Source organism: Trachinotus anak, unplaced genomic scaffold (genome assembly GCF_046630095.1).
Source record: "Trachinotus anak isolate AG129_WGS33_773 ecotype Australia unplaced genomic scaffold, CSIRO_AGI_Tana_v1 ptg000011l, whole genome shotgun sequence".
Lineage (NCBI taxonomy): Eukaryota > Metazoa > Chordata > Actinopteri > Carangiformes > Carangidae > Trachinotus > Trachinotus anak.
The window spans coordinates 24,119,302-24,139,988 of record NW_027273862.1 but is presented as its reverse complement, the minus strand read 5'-3'; the positions used below and the strand labels follow the sequence as shown (position 1 = coordinate 24,139,988).

At 40.1% G+C, this 20,687-nt stretch overlaps 1 protein-coding gene across 3 annotated transcripts in view; it reads left to right on the top strand.

Moving 5' to 3' along the window:
- coro2ba (coronin, actin binding protein, 2Ba) overlaps positions 1-20,687 on the top strand; it is a 47,281-nt gene that overhangs the window by 22,075 nt on the left and 4,519 nt on the right. For 2 of the 3 annotated variants that reach the window (XM_071489177.1, XM_071489176.1), the window contains exons 4-13: positions 5,902-6,102; positions 12,682-12,798; positions 13,641-13,790; positions 14,357-14,521; positions 16,041-16,157; positions 16,317-16,421; positions 17,582-17,678; positions 17,802-17,914; positions 18,265-18,355; positions 20,036-20,175. In XM_071489177.1, the coding sequence (XP_071345278.1) occupies positions 5,902-6,102; positions 12,682-12,798; positions 13,641-13,790; positions 14,357-14,521; positions 16,041-16,157; positions 16,317-16,421; positions 17,582-17,678; positions 17,802-17,914; positions 18,265-18,355; positions 20,036-20,175 (1,296 nt within the window). Of the gene's footprint in view, positions 1-3,331; positions 3,496-5,901; positions 6,103-12,681; positions 12,799-13,640; positions 13,791-14,356; positions 14,522-16,040; positions 16,158-16,316; positions 16,422-17,581; positions 17,679-17,801; positions 17,915-18,264; positions 18,356-20,035; positions 20,176-20,687 lie in introns of those variants that run through there. The other variant, XM_071489178.1, reaches the window with a different exon arrangement.

Sequence of the window (20,687 nt, the reverse complement as noted above, 5' to 3'; positions counted from 1 at the left end):
TGCAGCCCCTTCCACCTGCCAATTGAGTGTTGACCTACTGCTAGTTGAAAGCTGACCTGAACAATAGGAAGTTTTGCCCTTTCACCAAACTTAACTGTTCACTGTAATGTGGTGTGTTGCAGCTGAGTCTTTGGTGAGCTTATGTGTACATTTTATTGTTTGAGAAACTCCAGAAATAATACAGTAGACATTAATGGACAAGATAATGGGGACTGAGTGAGTTCCTCTCTTTTCAACTAATTGAAATCAATACAGTTTCAAATAAAGGATTACCTTTCCAACATTCCTGAACTGGCCATCTGGAAAACCTGACAAAAGGCCAGATGGACTGAGTCACTCTGGGCTGCTGGAGCAGGTGTGTTAAATCTATTCTGTTCTGTTTTTTATTTTATTCCATTTGTCACTTGCTCACAGCTCCTATGGCCTGCAGTGTAGGTCATGTCTTTTGTTTACTTTTTTGCGTGTGTGGCACTTTAACCAAACATTGCATGCATGTTCTGTGTGCATCAGACATTATGGATTAGTTTCAGATGGTTTTGTTTGTGCAGTAAGACTGTAGGCTTCTCATGAGGAGCTGAAGTCATGATGTCTGTCCCAGTAGCATGTTCCAAGGGTTTATATTCCAAGGCTGAATTTCTTGTAATTAAAGATATAAATGAGATTTTTAATTTGGTTTTCTTACTTCAGAGTCCCTCACCAAGTTTCACTTCAACCGTCTGTTGACCAAAGTTAATTAGCCTAATCTTTGCCCTTTACAATACATACAATTCATCTGTAGGTTATAAGCGATCTCAGCAGAGCTATGTCTTGTAAAGGTTCTAATAAAATAAACTTTTCATACGTATTTACATTCAATGGAAGAGCACATGGTTGTTAACAGACTGACAGACTTTTATCTTTTAAAATAACTGAGATTGCTGTCAGCTGCCATGCAGTCAATGATGCTGACTGTCAGCTGATAACTAGTAAAATGCAAATACTTTGCTCCAATACTTTTCTCTAATAACCAGCACACAAAAAGCCTTTTATAAATACAACAGTCCCATCAGACATTTCTATAGCAGTGTGGAAAATATTTCAGCACTTCCAGCCAAGCTGTGACACTTCCTGTGTGAGTCAGGAATGGAGTGCCCACTTCACGCTGAGAGATTGTATTTGCAGAGGGAGCCAATAGGATATCTCTCTTTTTGTGATATTTACTCCTAGCAGCGATGGGAAGTCATCATAAATGACTGTACAGGGTCACTGCCAAGGGAGAGGAGGAAAAGACAGCCCATAACATGGTGGCTTGACAGGGCTTCACTATGTCTGAGCTACAAGACATGATTTGCCTTTTGTATCTGTTGAATGTGAGCTCAGATGGTCCGACTTCCTTATTTGGCACCAGCACTGAGAAAATCTTGATTGGAATAGTTTTACCCATTGATTTGATTTGGTGTTGATTGAATGGCCTTTTGTGGTTTATAATGAGTCTGTGTGTTGTCATTGACAGCGTTCAGTTCAGGAAGAGAGTGGACGTTTGACTGCAGCTGGGGCGAATGAAGAGTACAGTCAAGTAATGCTGCTATTCTTATTAAAATAAGTATTTGAAAGTGGATTTTGTTTAGTTTTTGTAGCAGTTTGACAGCTGGTTTTATATTTTGGTGACTGTTTTTAATTGAGAAAAGGATTTGCTTCTTTTAGGAAATTGGAAAGAGGGTTAAAAGCTCAAACAGAGAGGAAGAAAGAGAGAGACTGAGTGTGCACCAGGCGGCAGCAGCAGTGTCTTGAGGCAAGATGTAAAAAAAAAAACCAAAAAAAAACTCAGTGAACACACTGCTCTCTGGAGTGGTCTGCCTTACAGCTATAAATGTATACTGGTACAAACAAATTATGGTGAGACATAGAAACATACGCTGAGACCAACACACATGTACAACACATAAGACAGTACCTTACAGACACACATGCGTACACACCAAACCAAGAGGCCAAGGCAAACTGCTGGGCTCCATCTACATTTCAAACACACAGACAATCGTCAAGGGAAGCAATTTTCACTATAACACCTGCCTCGATATGTTGAACTGACCAGGGGCCGTCTCGGAAACCGTTTGTGAGAGACCTCAGGGTTCGTTAGAGAGGAACAGAGAGGGATTTATTATTATCTCCAGCCCTGTTAAATCTTCAAATATGCATTTGAATAGGATGCAAAAGACATGTTTAGGATTTACAGGTTCCCTAATATTATTTTGTAAATGGAAAAAAACATATTCCTGGCAAGGAGTGTTTTTTTTTAATAAAATGTAATTGTTGTTCCTGATGGAGTCATTTAGATTTATTGGAGCAAACACTGATGCTCAAATTAACTTCAGCTATTTCAAGTCTTGATTGCACCTTGTTGACACATTTCAGACTACGCTAACATAATAATTGTAATAGATGAATCAGACTCAGCTCGTATGTCTTATAATAACTGTAACAATATAAATAGCTAAAACAGACTTTTACAGGAAAAGATGTTATGTTAACTTTTACATACTTACAAGATTAATTTGACATGTTCATACATTGTTGGTAACAGTTGTCAGCTGCCATGTGGTCAAAATAGAGACATTTGCCTGTGGAGGGAAAGCCCAAGCTCGGACTCACTAAGCAATGCTGACAATTCTCCTCTACGTAAAGAAGCTAATGTTTGTCCAAAAAGTTGCAAGGTGGTTTAAAAAGAAACGGTTGCTAAAGGGGATTGAAAAGTCAGTAAATCTAGCAGCAAAGGCACTAAACTGGCAACACTGTTCGTTTGCACCATCGTTTTGAAAGAGCAACAAACAAGGAGGAAACTCCAACCCTAACTCGGCCAGCTGACCAGTGATGCAACTTCAGGACTCAGTGACATGGCAATCAGCTGACCAATGTGGAAACTTGATCACTCAGTCAATCAGTCAACAGACCTGTTTCTGAGGAGGCCCCGTAGCTGTAGAACCAGGTCGAGATAAGAGATTAAAACAGGGGGAAAGGGACAAAGGGAGTGAAAAACTGCTGCTGGTGCTGGGAATCAACCACAAGGGCCTCCTGATTCTAAACAAGCACTGGGAAAGGAAGGAGGATGAATGGCTACTAATCTAACACTTCTACTGTGCTGGGCTGGAGCTGGAGCTGCGGTAGAGACAAAAACAGAGTGAGAGACGGAGCAGGGCAGACTGAGTGACAGGATGGGAGAGAATGGTAAGAGCAGGAAGGGTGGGTGGGTGGGTGGAGAGGGGGGAGTGCTGGCCCTGCAGCTATCGGTACTAGTAGGAGGAGAAGAGGGAGGGAAGAGCAAGTTTAAAGGGGAGGGGGGAAAAACATGAGAGAGAAGGAGGTAGAGCGCACACATGCTGCCTGCTTGGATTTGAAGGGAAAGGAAGGAAGAGCAGAGATCCTGGCAGCTGGCTTAGAAAGGAAGGTGGATGTTTGCAAACTGAGAAGGCCGCAGGAACACTGTGACTGTAGTGTCACTTTGAGGACACTAGTAAGGTAAGGTGACATTTTCAGTAAGCTGATTATGAGGATATGTCATATATGTCATGTAGAGTAGATATGAGGGAGATTATATGTGAGTCCAACTTTGCATAAAAACATTTTAATGGTGAAAACATGCAAAAAAACATGCAAAAAAGAAGAAAGCTGTCTGTAAAGTGAAGAAGGCCTCAGACTGTGTAACCCAGAGGGAATCACGCTCATAACACACAAGTCTTGTGATCTGTGTTGGTAGATATGAAGTCAGTTCCTCTCTCAGTTGCTGTGTTTTTCTGTATTTGCACGCCGCTGCTCACTGACTCTGTGTGTGTTCCTATGCTGCAAACACTCGTGAGATAAGAAGGACACAAACACACACTGACAGACATCCTCTCTGTGCCATACGCCAGTGACCAATGAATGAGCATCCTTGTGAAGAGAGCTCAAAGCAGATGAGTCTCCTCTTTCCCTCCCCTCTAAATGTCCCTCAGGCCACTTTCTGCTGCTCTTCTGTTCTACATTAATTCTTTAACAAGCTGCCTTTATGTTACGCATACAGACATGGCTTCAGAGCAGTCGATATGGATTTGAATGGGCTGAAGGAGAGATGTATATATGCTTCATATGACCAGCTCAGAGTAGAGTCATATTGGTTTTATAAATGGATGTCTTATGCCTGTCTATGTTTCATTTCCATGTTGCATCATTTGGCTTTTGATTTCAATTTTGTTTGCAATAATGTAGCCACCATTTATATATATTTATATATATAGTATTGTAATTCTGCAGAATGATCACTACAGTTACCACATATTAAGTGCTGAAGAGAGAGAAAATCACCCACACTTACCATTTCTCCAGTCTGGTTCGAGACGGAAAGGGACAGGGAAAGACAATGGCAGCAGCACGGTCAGGGGATGTTTCTATTTGCATGCATACACCACTCCACCCCAGTTCCCCTCCTTATCTGAGGAACAATGCTGAATAGAGGATTGCCTGATGTCATCCGACATTGCTGCCACTGATCTGACAAGAATCATGCATCCTCTCCCCCCACAGTTCCTTTCGTGAAGTGATGTAGTGTCCGTCAGCTGTGTCACTGAAATCGTCCTCATATGCTGATGCAGTTTCAGAAATTGTCTTAAAATGTAGCCGTATTGATTATCGAGAAATTCCCACATCATCTTTCCTTATGGAACAAAGGTCATTTGACATCCACTTCCTGTGACTGAGTCAACTTTTCAGTCCTCAGACAGAGCAGAGCCAGTTCATGCCCAAAATCAAGAGCTCCATCAGTGCATTCTTGTGGTGAAGTGACTAACAAAAGCAGCGTCTTGAGTCAAACATATCCACTTCTCTTTTGTTGTGTGTAGTGGCTGCAAACAATGGCTGCCTCTCTGTTCTCCAAGATCCCTGTGAACTAAAACTGAGTGACAAACAACGAGACCCACTGTGATGTGTTGTGCCAGGCAGATATTAATCATTTTTGGTTTATACAACTGTCTTTTCAGTGATCATGGTATTTGGACGAATCTTTACTATTGCTTTCCTTCCTGACTCATTACTCACTGGCTCTAAGGCAACATGAAACAGTGTCAACACAGTTTTCGCCCTTTAAAAGTCTCACTCCCATGACCAGTTTGGACGACTTCCCACAACTGCATGTGTGACTGTTATCATGTCTGCACAGATGGGACAGCCCACCCTGCAACTGTGGGCTTGGTAAATGGGAAGGTGCCATTAGACTTCACTGATTCCTTCTTTACAGTCATCATTCAGAGTACATCATGTCCAGTGCCTGAGAATACTTACAGAAAAAGATCATTTCTCTTCGCCATGTAATTGCAATTTTTCTTGCAATGACAAATTTGCTACTCAGTTCATTTCTACACACTTACCTCTGAGGCAAAAACAGAGGCATCATCTACAGCTACAACTTAACCACAGTACACAATACAATACAGTTTCTTTAATAAGGTGAATCCAGGTTAAAACCATTATCCTTCATAGATATTGATTTGTAAAACTACACACTGAGCAGGTTTTAAAAGAGGACATGTTGATAGAGACTAATAAGAACAGGAAGGTCCTGAAGCAATTCATCAGCGAAACATTTCATTTCATCAAAAAATGAATTCAAAATCTTATCAAGCAAAAATGCCAAACATTCACTGGTTCCAGCTTTTAAATGTGAGGTTTTGCTGTTTTTCCCTCTGTTTGTAAACTGAATATCTTTGGGCTTTGGGCTGTTTTTGATCAAAACAAGCAACATGAAGACATCATCATCTTGGGCTCATTTTCCACAGTTTCAGGCATTTTATTCACTAAACGATTAATTTCTTGTTAAATTTTTTTTAAAGTTTGTATTTCTTAAATCAGTGGACATGTAGTTAGGTTCATCCATTTTTATTTTTGTCTGTTCAGATGTCATGGCGGCCGACCTACCGAAGCTCCAAGTTTCGAAATGTCTACGGGAAAGTAGCCAACCGGGAGCACTGCTTCGACGGAGTCCCCATCACCAAGAACGTCCATGACAACCACTTCTGTGCCGTCAACTCCAAGTTCGTTGCAGTCGTCACAGAGAGCGCCGGCGGGGGCTCTTTCATTGTTATACCTGTATCCCAGGTAACTGCCACTGTTGCACTCTTAAATTGGCTGTTTGTTGCTATGCCAACCAGGGTAAAAAACATAATACACATTCTTTTAGGGTTCAAACTTTACATTTTGTCTGTAGCTTTATAAATTACTGTGGTTTCAGCTACTTCATAGCATAATAAAATCTGAAGTTGGAGAGCTGTTTCCACATAAATCAAGCACAGACCCTACCTGCTATTGCAAAGCACGCCAGCCTTAAATCCTCCAGCCAGAATCTAAAGGCAAAGTACTCACAGGGTTGTATTGCCAATAGGAGCACATAAAGGCATGGCAGTGCTGCCCATAAATACCACAAAAGAGCACTGTTGTATTGAAAAGTGTGAAATTCTTTTTTGTGTTATAGGAAAAGGCAGCGTGTTTCTTCTCACTCTTTACATTCAGAAAATAGGTTCTGATTTATTGCTTTTGCTGAATTATACACTGCAAATATTTGATTTGTGGAAGATAAGTCTTAAAGTTGCACAGTTTAAGTGGATAGTATTATGCAAATAGTAAAGTGAGGAATTGTTTGTGGAAAGTATTTTTTTCCAAAAACTGCATTAAATGAAACATTAAATGAAAACATATTTGATTTGAGGTGGTGATACTGGCTTTGATGTGGAGAGTGTAGAATAGTTTCTAAATGCTGTGCCTGTAGTGAAGTTGAGGCGCTCACATAGTCAGCAAAACACATTATGTTTCATATTGGATGCTGATTATTGTTGTGTTCCTTTTTTTGTAACTGTATGAACAACAATGTTGCACAAATATTTGCGATATTTTTCCAAAAGGCTGTGATGTACTTTGCGTCTGACTCCACCTCATAAATGACGTTGTAGGTCTGAGAAACCATAGAGTGCTTTGCCTCTTTAAGAGAGACTCTGCCAAGGTACTTGAAAAGCTCTTGGCTGCCGAGCAGGGTCGAGTCAAGCTGTTATCAGGCAGAAGGAGTATTCAGTAGGCTGAGCAGTTCTGCTGTCTGAAGCAGGGAGGCCTCAGCTACATTTTACTGTACATCATCATGTGGAAAAAGACAGACTATTGGCTGTCTGTGTGTGTGTGTGTGTGTGTGTGTGTGTATGTGAGTGCGCCCTGCGATTTAGGCAATTAGAGAGTTTGTGTGAAGTGCTTCAGTGATGTCAGCCTTTTTTATTATTTTTCTTCAGATCTGAAGTCACAAACTGTCCACTGTTGCCACGCTCCATTATTTTATATAGAGAGCAACAGAGTACATAATGAGGGTTCACATCATCACTTTATATAACCTTTCATAAATTCCTTAAAGAAAAGGTCTTTTTCATTTTGTCTGCCTACACTGCTTCACTGAGATGTGCCTTTTAAAGCTGGTGGGACTGCAGGCAGTTACCATGCAGCATTCTTTGTTTATGAAACTCCTTTGTTTTGAGCTTTTCAATCTGAAGGAGAGTGGCACAGCATCACATAATGAAAGTAACACTTCCTGGCACAGTGTTCGTTTATAAATGGTTGCTTGCATAGGCAGAAAGAGAGGGTCTTACCGGCTGGTTTTCTGATGTGACCACCTGGTGGTTTTGGTAACTCCAATAATATATTTATAAAGGACAGTAGTAGATAGTGACATTTAATTATACAGGATTCACTGAGAAAGACAGAAACAGATAATACTGTATGTGTCAATGACAGTACTGAAGTCAGAGAAAAAAAGCTAATATTAGTAGTAATTTTATTTCTCACTCTGCTGATAATAAAAAGGCAGTTAAGGTGGTAATTGTCTGGATGTCAGCTGAGTGTTATGATCATGTATCTTCTCTCTTAGAGGGTGAAAATACCTATTGCACACTATCATCTACAGCAGGCTAACCAATAATTCTTGAAGTGAATATCATATTTTGACTGTGGTATTTTTTATACTGCGTAATGACTCTTTGCATGACTCATCCAAAGCCCATAACTAGATCGATTTCCTGCAAGTCAAAGTATTGCACTTAAGCATTTCCCGGGGCTTCTGCTGAGTTGACGAGTTCAGAAAAGGTGTTTATCATGCTCAGCATCAGCATGGATGGCAGCTTCTGTGGGACAGTGGCTGATGTTTCTGATCAAAACAACAAATCAGCAAACTTAAGTGATGCCTTGTATAAAACAGTTAAAATAAGGTTGTATAAAAGCAGTAAAAACATGTCTCTTACTTTATTTATTTTATAAGGGGGCCTTATGTGAGACTCTGAATGTTGCGGCAACATTTAAGAGGACCTGAGTGATTGTTTATGCTGGAACGGCTTCATCTTTAAGAGACCATTAAAATGTTTTTCTCAAGGTTCTGCATACAGTGCATATTCTGCTAAATGTGTGATGTTACAGCTGTGGAATAAAAAGTTTATCAAAAGTCAGCCAACCTTTTGAATCATTTCTAGTTTAGTAGATGCCATCATCAAAAGCAGTCTGTGGTGTGGCGTTTACATGAGGTCACTGAGAATAGATAGAAAAATGACAATAAGACAGGAGAGACTTAGGTTTGGACTTATATTTTCAAACAAGGTAGAAAATATCAGCAATAAATGAAATCAAAAATCTTTTTTCAGTTTTCCCCTTCTTTAATGAAAGCACTCTTACACTTGTGCACTTTCAAAATGAGCTCCTCCAGTTCCATTAGATAAACAAACTAATCTGTGGTGGGTATGGCTAATGGCGAGGCGTGAGCACGGCAGACTTATTGCCATGACAGCCGGCGAGACGGCCATATGGTTTACCCCAGACGATGCCACTAGCAAGTGCAAGGACTACCGCTGGCACCAGCTGTCACGCCGCCCAGCCAAGAAGATGACACATAAGGTCACAAACACCTCTTCGTCACCTCAGACAAAGAAAGGGAGAGCACTGGGTGTGGTGCCTTTTGAATCACTGCTGCTGCTACTACTCCTACTACTACTACTACACTGTAGAAGTACTACTATTACTATGTATCATACAGAATACTACAGTGTGTGCAGCACATTGAGGCTGGTTTACCAGCAGGACTTAATGTGTTATATGATATATGTATAGATTTCTACTCTAAAGTCATCTAGGGTATTTTACAATGCATGTTTTGTTGGCATATATAGAAAGAAAGGTTTTTTTCCAACATGGTAGACAATGCTCATATTCACAAACAGGGGCATTACTTCCCTACAGTGTAGGGGATGAGCATTAAGCTGAACCATCACTGTAGTCTGGCGTTGCTGTAAACAAGGTCCTGAGACAAGTGCACCTTTGATCCAGTACCAGTGACCAGATCACCTGACTGTCCAAACACTGCAGGCACAGCAGACATGCATGAAAAAGCACCAGGAGCATGCATTAGACCATTAACATGAGATAAACCGCAGCAGCTGAATATTCGATCCACTTAACTTGCTAACCATGACTCAGCATGTTGTTCTTGGTTCAGTGAAGAGCGTCCGGCCATATGGGAGAATATACCACAGAATATTCTGTTGTAAATCTTCTGCGAAGATTTATAGTCTTTTGAATAAACATAAGGCAAGAGAGAACAAACTGAAACAGAAGAAACAAAATTACAGACTTGTACGGTTAAAACAAAATCAGTTCCTCCTGTTCTCTAATTCAAACATTATTCCACATTACAGCTGGAGGAGCCATATTATATCTTCAAAACATTCATCTTCTGAGTATCCGCTGTTGGAATAGGTTTTAGTAATACAGTGATCACAGAGCAGCGGAGGTAAGCCTCATTACTAAAGATTTATTGGGTATTACAGATCAATAAGAGTTGGTAGCAATCACAGTGTGCCTCTGGCGTACTGGAGCCGTTGGTAGCTCACCAGCACATGTGTGCATCACCAGCAGGACTCAGCAGTCTCAGGAAATGAGCTGCAGAAAGACAATGAGGCCTAATGTTGCAATGTGTCGTTTTCCTGCCAGTCCATCCAGATAGACGTCAGCTGGTGGGGGCTATTTTTATAATTATCTTAATTTTGTTAAATTTTGTGGTAGAGATGCAGCAGTGGAGGCACTAAAATATGTGAAATCTAAGCTGGAAAGAGTCTTTGTTTTATTCATCACATGTTCCTTTATGATTTCTGATTTCCACGTAATACCTCATGGACCTCCTGAACCCTGTGGTTCCCATCAGACATTATTTCTTTGCAGGTAATTAGTTCCACCTAAATAAAGAGTCCCTTAGTGCCAGTGTTATTAATGTTTTCAGGTCATGTTAAAACCTCCCAGTCACTGTAACATTTAGAGAAAGAGCTCATCATCAAAACTTGTAGCATGACTTGTCTTTTTATTTTTGTTTGTTTTTTTACATTTTGAAATGAAGAAAGAGTTTTCATACTTTCCTAAAATGTACATAGTGAGATAGTCCAAAGCTACATGGAAGTTACCAGAGAGAAATGTCAGAGAGTTCAGTGAAAACTTTCACCCTCTTCCTCCTCAAGAAATCCCTTAATATCTCCTGTTGTTAGGCTGCTGGTCTGCACCAATGTTGAAATCATAGAATGTGTGTGAGTTTGTTCTTTTAACGGATCGTTCTGTGTTCCTTCCACTGTGCCCTTGTTTTCTCTTCTCTCATATTTACTGAATTGATGTCTCACTTCACTGTTGTCAAGTTTTGGCAGACATTGATTTCTCTTGGTTCTGGCATCTGCTCCTTATCTTATTAGCAAAGCATTCAGCATCTCTGGCAGTGGGTTAACTACAGTGGTGGCATGGAAAAAATAGTCAGTGTTTATATATAGTTACGGCATCGATTGTGTGTGTTGCTGAGATTATATTGATGTGAATTGTGGCTCAGAATTTGAAACCCACTTTGTGTCCTCTTCGTGCCAGCTATGTAACATGTCAACTAGGCGTCAGTACCAATCAATAGGAGTAAATACTAGAAGTAGAAGAAGCAGAATTCTTTTAGCCCAGTGCCTTACTGAGGTTGTATGATTGTTTTTCACCATTTTGCCACCTGCTGCTATTTTTTTTTTTTTTTTTGGGAGAGGAGTGTTAGGGGCCAGTTTGAAAAGTCATGTATTTCACTCTGAGGGTTAAGGTGCAGAGATTCTGCTGACACATCTTCAGGACTTTACTGAAAAGAGTAAACAATTTATTATTGAAAGGATGTTTTGTTAAGGCTTGATAATGCATCTGAAGTGAATCTTCACGGTTCAGTGAGGACACACACACACACACACACGCAGGATTTCACTGAAGCATGACCGAGCGCTCCTGAACAAATCTCAGAGGAAATAAAGAAAAGAGGTCAGTGGATTGAATTGACATCAAACATTCATGACATCCTGACAGACACTAAAAGGTTCCTGTCCGCTGTTGTTATGAGCCAGTGCCCCTCTGTGGACTCTGTGGGTTATTGCACCAACAGTATCGCGCCTCAGACGTCCCCTTGCAATAACCAGCTCTGTTTTGTTTTTGTCCGCGACTTATTGAGTCATCTCACTTGGATTGTATTATGTTAGTCTTTCATGTTCACATCAGCATCAGCTAAGAATGGTTTTTGTTTCACCATCAGTAATGATCTGAATAGAGGATCACAGATAATTCATTACTTGCATCCAGTAGCAAATATGAATAAAGTCTTCATATTTTCATCACTGCTCATTAAATATTAGAAAAATAACATGTTCTCTTCTTTTCTACTATTGTTTTGTGTAATCAACATCCTTTTGTGACACATTCTTATAAATGTAATAAATTCTTATCATTTTACTCAGTTCTATTCCCACCAGCATGAATGTATAATCGCTTATTGATGGTTTAGCACACAGAACAATAGATCTTACAATTCTTTACATTTGCTCACACATTTCTTACTTTTGAATGTTGCAGACAAAACACTTCATCCATATTTCAAGATCAACACTGACAACATTTTTCTTCCAATGAGAAAACTTTCTGTCACTCAGAACACACTGACCCAAAAATAAAACATTAACAACTGGTAGAATTACAATATTTACTTCTACTGTCTCTGAAGTAGCTTTTATTTAATTCAATTTATATGAAATTTATCTGCCATTTTTGCTTAAAGTAATTCTGAGTGTACAAAATGAATTAAAAGTATTTCCAGTAATGCAGCACAAAACTAAACATATTTATCTATACACACAGTAGTATAGCTACAGATGTAGAAATACATCAGCACGAGTGAACCCTGTTTTCTGCAAGTTTACATCAGTACCACACTTCATGTTGTCTGTTCAATAGACCTGGGAAATAATTCTTCTTCTTCTTGTCTGATACATCCCTGGCCGGAGGAGTGAAGATTCAGGTGGAAGGGAAAATGACAAAAACCTGGGATTGGCTGTAAACCTCTCTGCAACAGGGAGGGAACAGTGAAACACCACATCGTCCGATACAGTGACAAAAATGATTCAGCCTTGAAAGCATTTTGAGTCAAAGCAATGAGGAGTGATCCACGGTTTAGTCCATGCTGACGTCCGTTGTGCTGATTGTGTGAAGTAGTTTCAAAAAGTGAACTCAGTGTATAGACATGTGAGATATTTTTATTTCTTTTATCTGTATGCGTTGTATCCCAGAACAGAAAAAGTAAATGTAAAATGTACCTCTGTCTCTTTGTTTCAGTCTGGCCGCCTGGACTCTCATTACCCAAAAGTGTGTGGCCACCAAGGCAATGTACTGGATATCAAGTGGAATCCCTTCTTTGAAAACATCATTGCATCCTGCTCTGAGGACACATCGGTAAATGACCTTCATTCTTCTTCTTTGTTTTTTTTTTAAAGGTCTGTTTTTATCCCAGCAGCTTGCAGAGGGTAAGGTAAGACTTGAGGACTGTACGTACTGTATTTGTGAAATCATGAGTTTGTTACATGCTAGGGTTGATGGCCACTGGCCCACAAGGCAAAGAGGTCATCGAATGATTATGGCCAGAGGGTCGCTGATTCAGAGAGTTTGCACTGGACACAAGCTTGTGATTGGATGTCGGCTGGCAGCTGCTCTGGTCGATGTTGTTGTTGTGCGCCAGTGGCCTGAAAATGGCAAATGACAGATGTGAAATGCCTTTGAGCATCAGAGTCTGCTAGCTGTTTACTAACTGACTACATAAAGTGATATTAGACACAACATCAAATCTCAATCACTATCACTCTTAATCTCACATGTTACATGACCAATACTAAGACCCCTGTGGGCCTTTTTTCCCCCCAGTACATGCACCTGTTACAGTACTCCACTGAGCCACTGTAGTACTGCGTCCTTTATAGTACTTTCACTTGTTGAAGGATAATCTCCTCTGGTACAACACAGAGCCTCTGGCCATAGCTGTAATCCACTCTAATCCTAATGCAATGGGCTACATTGATAGCATGTGTTATTTTTGATCAGAGGGATCTCAAGCAGCCATACTGATTGTGTTTTGCAGCACATAGTAACGACTTATGAAAAACACATAGTGGCCCTTGACAAAATAATCTAATCCACCTATTAACCTGTTTCCTGTTTCAATATTTGCGTTTTGAGTGTCTTTGTCATGATGGTGGGCTGTGTATTTATTTATATTCGCTGTGTGTTTGTGAACGTGCCAGGTGCGAGTATGGGAGATCCCAGAGGGTGGTCTGAGGCGCAATATGACGGAGGCGGTGCTGGAGCTGTACGGTCACAGCAGACGGGTGGGTCTCATCGAGTGGCATCCCACCAGCAGCGGCATCCTCTTCAGTGCTGGCTATGACTATAAGGTACCACATCGGTAACACAACAAGCTTGAATCAACTCAGTACATAGACTGGCATCAGTGATTTAACTTGTATTAAATGTAGGTTAAATGAAATGTTCCCGGTGTCTGTTGTTCAGCTCATTTCAGGAGTTACTTTGTAATAATGAAAGTATTTTTGTGAGCATTGTGTTTGATTAATCAATTAGTTGATCTACAGATATTTAAGTTGACGTTTACATCATTTAACAAGCAAAAATGACAAGTTAGTTTACTTTTTTTTAATGGACTAAATGTTTCTAGTTGAATAGATATACCAAATCACTAATAGACAGATTAATCAATAATGAAAATAATAATTTTTTGCAGCCCTGTCCATAGAATTTCCTTCTACAGGCTTGATTTCCACTGCTCTGCTCTTTTGCAGCCATGAGACATTTGTCTTATTTCATCTTGGATATTTTCATAGATTACTATTTGATGTCTCAGCGGTAGCACATGAAAGCAAAGTCAAATTTCATTCACAACCTCACAGCAAGCACCACAGCCATCTAACAGCTCCACCCAAACAATCTTTCCTGACTGTGTCAGATCCTGATCTGGAACCTGGAGATCGGAGAGCCGGTGAAAATGATCGACTGTCACACCGACGTCATCCTCAGCATGTCCTTCAACACAGACGGCAGCCTGCTGGCCACCAGCTGCAAAGACAAGAAGCTGCGAGTCATTGAACCACGCTCCGGGAGAGTCCTTCAGGTTAGAGGGAGGGGACTGATATTTTTATTGGAGTGTGCATCGACATTGTGGGAAAAGTTGTCAGACTTAAAAATATCCTTTTCACTAACTGACATGACTTTTTCTGAGCAAATGATCTATTCATTCATGCGTTTCACTTCTACTGAACCTCTCATTCACCACAGGAATTTAAAATGATGGTGTCCACATATAAGTGGTTGGCAAGTACACTATAGGGACAAAAGTATGTGGACATGCCATGTTTTCATTGAGAAGGCCAGGGACTTACTTCCAGTTAAAGAAAATCTTGATCTTACTCCTGGTTGTTGCTACAGCTTACAGTGATATTTTATTCAACAGTTTGCTTCCAGCTTTGTGATTTGCTGAGGATCCCTCTTTCTTTTAACAAACAATGCCCCAGTGCACAAAGCAGGGTTGATAAACAAGTGCATGTCTACAAGGAAGAACTGTGCAGAAGCAGGAAGTCTGCACAGAGCCCTGATCTCAACCTCTCCAACACCTTTGGGAACATCAGTACACGGCTTCTCTAGCACTCTTGTTACTGAATGTGAACTAATTTCTGCATTCCCAGAGGAGTGGAGGCTGTTATAGCCGCGGATTAATGCCCATTGTTATGGAATTAGATACTCAGCAGTCACATATTGTGTCCACATACATACATACAGTTTTGCCATACTGAGAATTGTGCACAGACTTTGGTTCTTGGTCCACAGAGAGTAATAGAAAGATTTAAACTCCATTAAATTTTCCCACTTATTCAGTTTCTAAATATTTGGATTACATCTATTTAAAGTTTACTCATTAACTTGTAAAGGAGCTATTTCTAAGTTTGCTATCGCTACATAGCTAACACTAACAGCTGTTTGCCTTCCAGTCTAGAAGAAACATTGCTGCATCAAACCTCATTCCTCAACACAAGAGTTATCTTCTTACCAGTCCCGGCCCATCTCGTCACTTTCCGAAAGCGACTTGCTGCAGCCCTTGATCTGCCCTGAAGATAGTACTGCTCAGAGGGCGTATTATAACCTCTTGTATTACAAAGACAATGATTGTCAAAGCTCTTGTCAAGCGACAATCACCAACACCTGCTCCTGGCAAGAAACCACAGTCTGCAGCAGAGAAAACTACTCCACTTCACGACCTCTAAATGTTTGACCTTGGTGATCTTGCTGCATGATCACCTTGAATTGGTTTTTGATTAGACCCATGTGCTGCTCCCCTGCTGCACCAAGTGGAGGTGATCAAGGTGAGGCAGCAGGAGCAGGGAAAGAAAAAGGGACAAATCATAAAAATGATCTGTTACTGAAAAACAGATTTACCTTCAAAGATTCAAACAGAGCCATATTGTTGACTGTGTAGGAAGTAAATGGGATATCATTATATTTATGCTTGAATGCAACACTAAGACTAACTATAAAACTATAAGCAATCATATCCTACTTCATGCCATTAGTTTATGAGGGACTCCTGTGCTCTGTGTATGCAGCATTAAAGCTTTGCTCTATCTTTGCTCCACCAGCAAGCCAGTTGTAAGAACCACCGTGTAAACCGAGTGGTGTTCCTGGGCAACATGAAGCGGCTGCTCACCACAGGGGTTTCCCGCTGGAACACCCGGCAGATCGCTCTCTGGGATCAGGTCAGACAACACCTCCATATGGCTCATGCCTTTAATGCCAGAGTGGGCGGGGCAAGTCTGTTTAATTCCCTGTGTGTGTGTGTGTGTGTGTGTGTGTGTGTGTGTGTGTGTGTGTGTGTGTGTGTGTGTGTGTGTGTGTGTGTGTGTTGCTCTTCCCAGGAGGATTTGGCCATGCCAATTGTGGAGGAGGACATAGACGGCCTCTCAGGACTGTTGTTTCCCTTCTATGATGCTGATACACACATGTTGTACCTGGCAGGCAAGGTTAGAACTGCCCTGACACTGACTTTATTTTTGACTGTAATATTTCTCTGGCTGACTTTTTTCCTTAGTTGACAATACTATGATAAAGCAGAAATCCTGCACACTGATCACTTAGCAGAAACACGTATTACTCATAAAGGCTTTTGGTCTTTTGACCTTCATCAACTATTAGTGTGGCAATTACATACACATTGTAAGATGTTTTTAAGTTAAAAAGCATGCATGCATACATAATTAACAGTAATAAATAATCAAATCAACTTGAAACTGAAACTGTAAAAAAAAAAGTTAATTTTGCATCCTAGTAACATAAAATATTTGTCACAACCCTGCTCAAGGCTGGACAAAGAAGAGGACACCACACATAGGTAGTAACTAAAAATACGTTTTTTTTACATAACAGAAAGGGAAATAATCCTATTATTAAATACAGCAAAACCAGACACAGTGAAAGGATTGGCTGACTGCCACTACTTTATAAACTACAGCCAGATCAGGTGAGCTGATTCTCCCTGATGACCAGACTCCACCCACCAGGCTCCTGCAGGGAGAGGCCCACCCAGACAGGGTCATCACATATACAGAAGCAGAAAGTGGCTGATTAATGACAAACAAACATCAAAGTCCAAACAACAGGAAATGAGACAGACATTTCTAATAATCTGTATTTATTTTTATACTATATTTTACACAGAGCCATCTTGTTTGTTTTGTTTTTTCAATGACAGATACATGATCAAGTATGGGGACGTTCATCCGTTGTAATTTTCTCTGTGAGAACAATTTGCAGGATGTCATTCGATCTGTGATGGAAAATTAAAATATCAAATATTTCATACAAGGTATCAGCCATTTACTTTAAGATGCAAAGTCAAAAAACTACTGGGACAACCTTTTTAAGGTTTTGGTTTGTTTACATGCCTTTTGAATTGTTTAGACATCATTGCTGCACAAGAGATTTACATCTTCATCTACAGTTCATTTTCTTAATTTAAAAGATAAATTATTAAAAGAAATAAAATCTAAAACAGGACAGTTTTGCTTTGAGCATGACAAGGCCACATAAGACTATGATGTACTTCATAACGTAAGAAAAAAAAACATTTCAAGAGCTACTACCTGGATTGTAATATAACAGCCGCATTCTGGTGCCTCGGCAGGGGGACGGCAACATCCGTTACTTTGAGATTACGACAGAAAAGCCGTATATCCAATACCTAATGGAGTTCCGGTCCCCGGCCCCACAGAAAGGACTGGGTAAGTCATCTGTTGATCAGCAATATATTGTATATGATCTCACTTACTGAGAGCAGAGAGAGCGAGAGATCCTAACTACAGATTTCATGTTGTGTCTTCACATGCTTCTGTTCTCGTCTGCAGGTGTGATGCCAAAGCATGGGCTGGACGTGTCAGCCTGCGAGGTGTACCGCTTCTACAAACTAGTCACCCTGAAGGGTTTGATCGAGCCTGTTTCAATGATTGTGCCAAGGAGGGTGAGTGGGAACGAAATAACACGATTCAACTCTGTTTCATTGTTAATCACTTCTGGAATATATTACTTTTGTCCAGCACATAATGAAGTAGAAAAATAAAAACTTAAGTAAGAGCAAATGAATCTGAATGTAAAGGGTAATAATGATGGGATGATTTTTCAGTTATAAGCCAGCAAGAGATAAAGTGTGGATAAACTCACGCAGAGAGGTTACATTTTGCGCTTTAAGGCAAATAAATCTTGTTTAAGAGACCATGATAACATTTTTTAACCCTGTAAACTTGTACATAATCAACTATGCCACGTGTAATTGATAAAACAAGAATGTATGTGGTGTTTCCTGGTTTACAGTCAGACACATACCAAGAGGATATCTACCCCATGACAGCAGGAACAGAACCTGCACTGTCCGCCAGCGAATGGCTGAGCGGCATTGATAGAGGTAAACAACACTTTAGAGACACACTGGATTGGCTAATGCTCCCTAACATTTCACAAGAAGCCACTTTTTGTCAAATATAAACCTGTGTTATGCAAATATCTTGATCAAGTACCACAATATCATCACATTTGGAGGTGTGAATGACATGCAAGACTGATGCGATGTGCTGGAACTCATTTCTTAGGCATGACAGATATTTAAAAAGAGCTACAGTAAAGCAGGGTAATCCCTTTCTTTACTTAGTTTTGCTCTTCACTGCCAACTCTTCACACACTGTGACTGAACATATGGTTTGTATTGTCACCAGCATGGTGCAAACTCCCTCAGATATTTTCTTTTAATCAACATCACACAACTTGAACTGGGCTCTGATGTGCATTTCTTGGGGTCTTTAAATGACAACATCAGCCAATTGAACATTGAGTCCAGGAGGTAGTCTCTTTCGTTTCATCTCATCACCTCCAGTCTTCATGGTCCGTCTGCTCTCAACATCAGTGTATCTCACAACAAAGACCCGTTTTTTTTTTTTGGCAATTCAGGTTTTCCTGTAGGTAACAAACATAATGCGACACAAGGCAACATGAAAAACAAAGACAAATAAAGGGGACACCACATGAATACAACATAAATTGGGCAGCACATTTTCAGTATAAAAAATAGGAATATTTATTCTGTGATGTTTCTGTCTTGATAAAAATTAGTCCTTGAGATTAAAGATTCAAATGAGGCCATGTCCATCATTAATTTTTCACTCCTCTGGTGGCTGACAACAATCCTTGAAGTGCCAATAAAGCCTGCCAGTGCAAGTCCAAATGTTAGTTTGGTAGGAGAGGCATGTCTCATAAACAACTGGGGAGATGAGCATGTTTATGAAACCACTCTCCAATATTTTTGACTGCTTGTTTCCAAAAAGGAGAAACAAAAGAATAACCCCACAGTAAAAAGTACCTGCTTCCTTTTGACACTTTCAGCTGCTGTTTCCATCCAATCAATTTTTATTTTATTTTAATTGATTTATGATGATAACTGTATAATTTCTTAGTGTGTAACTTTGACCACCCAGCATCAGCCACTATGTTTTTCCACATATCCTCTTCTATGTTTGAATTAAGATCTGTTTCCCAGATTCACAGTTGTCATACAGAGTGTTTGCCTAGGCAAATTAAAACATGATACTAGTTTGTTATCTCTGTTAATTCTGTTAAAATAACCACCAAATCATTCATTCATTTAGTCATTTAGTCATTTAGGGATAAGAAGTGTTAGCGCAGCAATAAGTGCTAGTGATGATTCTTTAAGTGTAGATTTGTCATGTAGAGCTAGGAGAGAAGGTGCTCTCTGAAGAGCTGGGTCTTCAGGAGTCTTTTGAAGGTAGAGAGGGACGCCCCTGCTCTGGTAGGAAGTGGTAGTGCGTTCCACCAACAGGGGACAACAAATCATCCCCCAGTGTTTCCTGCATGGAAATAAATTAATGCTCACCAACCTTTATAAACCCACAAAGTATTTAATGAAAAAAACTGCAGATTCTAGTATGTAGAGCAGTTTGTAGATAATGAAAGGCTGTTAGAACCCAGAGGAATAATAGATTCACTGTGGAGACCTATAAAGGACTTGAGCCACTTTGTGCATTATGTTAGCTTTCTTATGCTGAGGAGTGTTTTTGGTCCTTTGTGCAAACAGATCCAGTCTTGATGTCCCTGAAGGACGGTTACCACCGGCCAAACCAGTTAGTGTTCAAGGCCCCAGTGAAGGAAAAGAAGAGTGTGGTAGTGAATGGGATCGACCTGCTGGAGAACGTCCCACCCAGGACAGAGAACGAGGTACGTAAAGAGCTAAAAGCTGTAAATAAAACTGATCTTCCTCTATTATAAACACACCAAATAAAACTACTATTAGAAAACAGTTGCAGGAGTCCAAACATTATAAATAATAATGCAGTAAATAAAGGCCAGTAGCAAACTGAATGATGAAGATATGGTACTGATATACTACATATTATATTGATATTTGTTTTTGAAGTACAATTGTGTTTTTTAATGCTGTGATGGGATGTTTTGGGGGTGTTGGGGTCATTGTGTGCATATTACATTGTAGTGCATATAAATAACATGTTCTGTTCCTTTGACTGTTTTTACTTATAGACCCACTGCTGATGACAGTTTACAGCTCAGGCAGCTAATGGGGATCCAAAATCATTATATGACTAGAAAAATGAAGAGATGGAGAACAAGATTGGTTGATTGGATTCATGTAGGAGAGTTTGATTAATTATCAGACTGACTCATCATAAGAAAGAAAAAAGTAGCTGGAAAAAGCTAGTTAGTGGACCTTG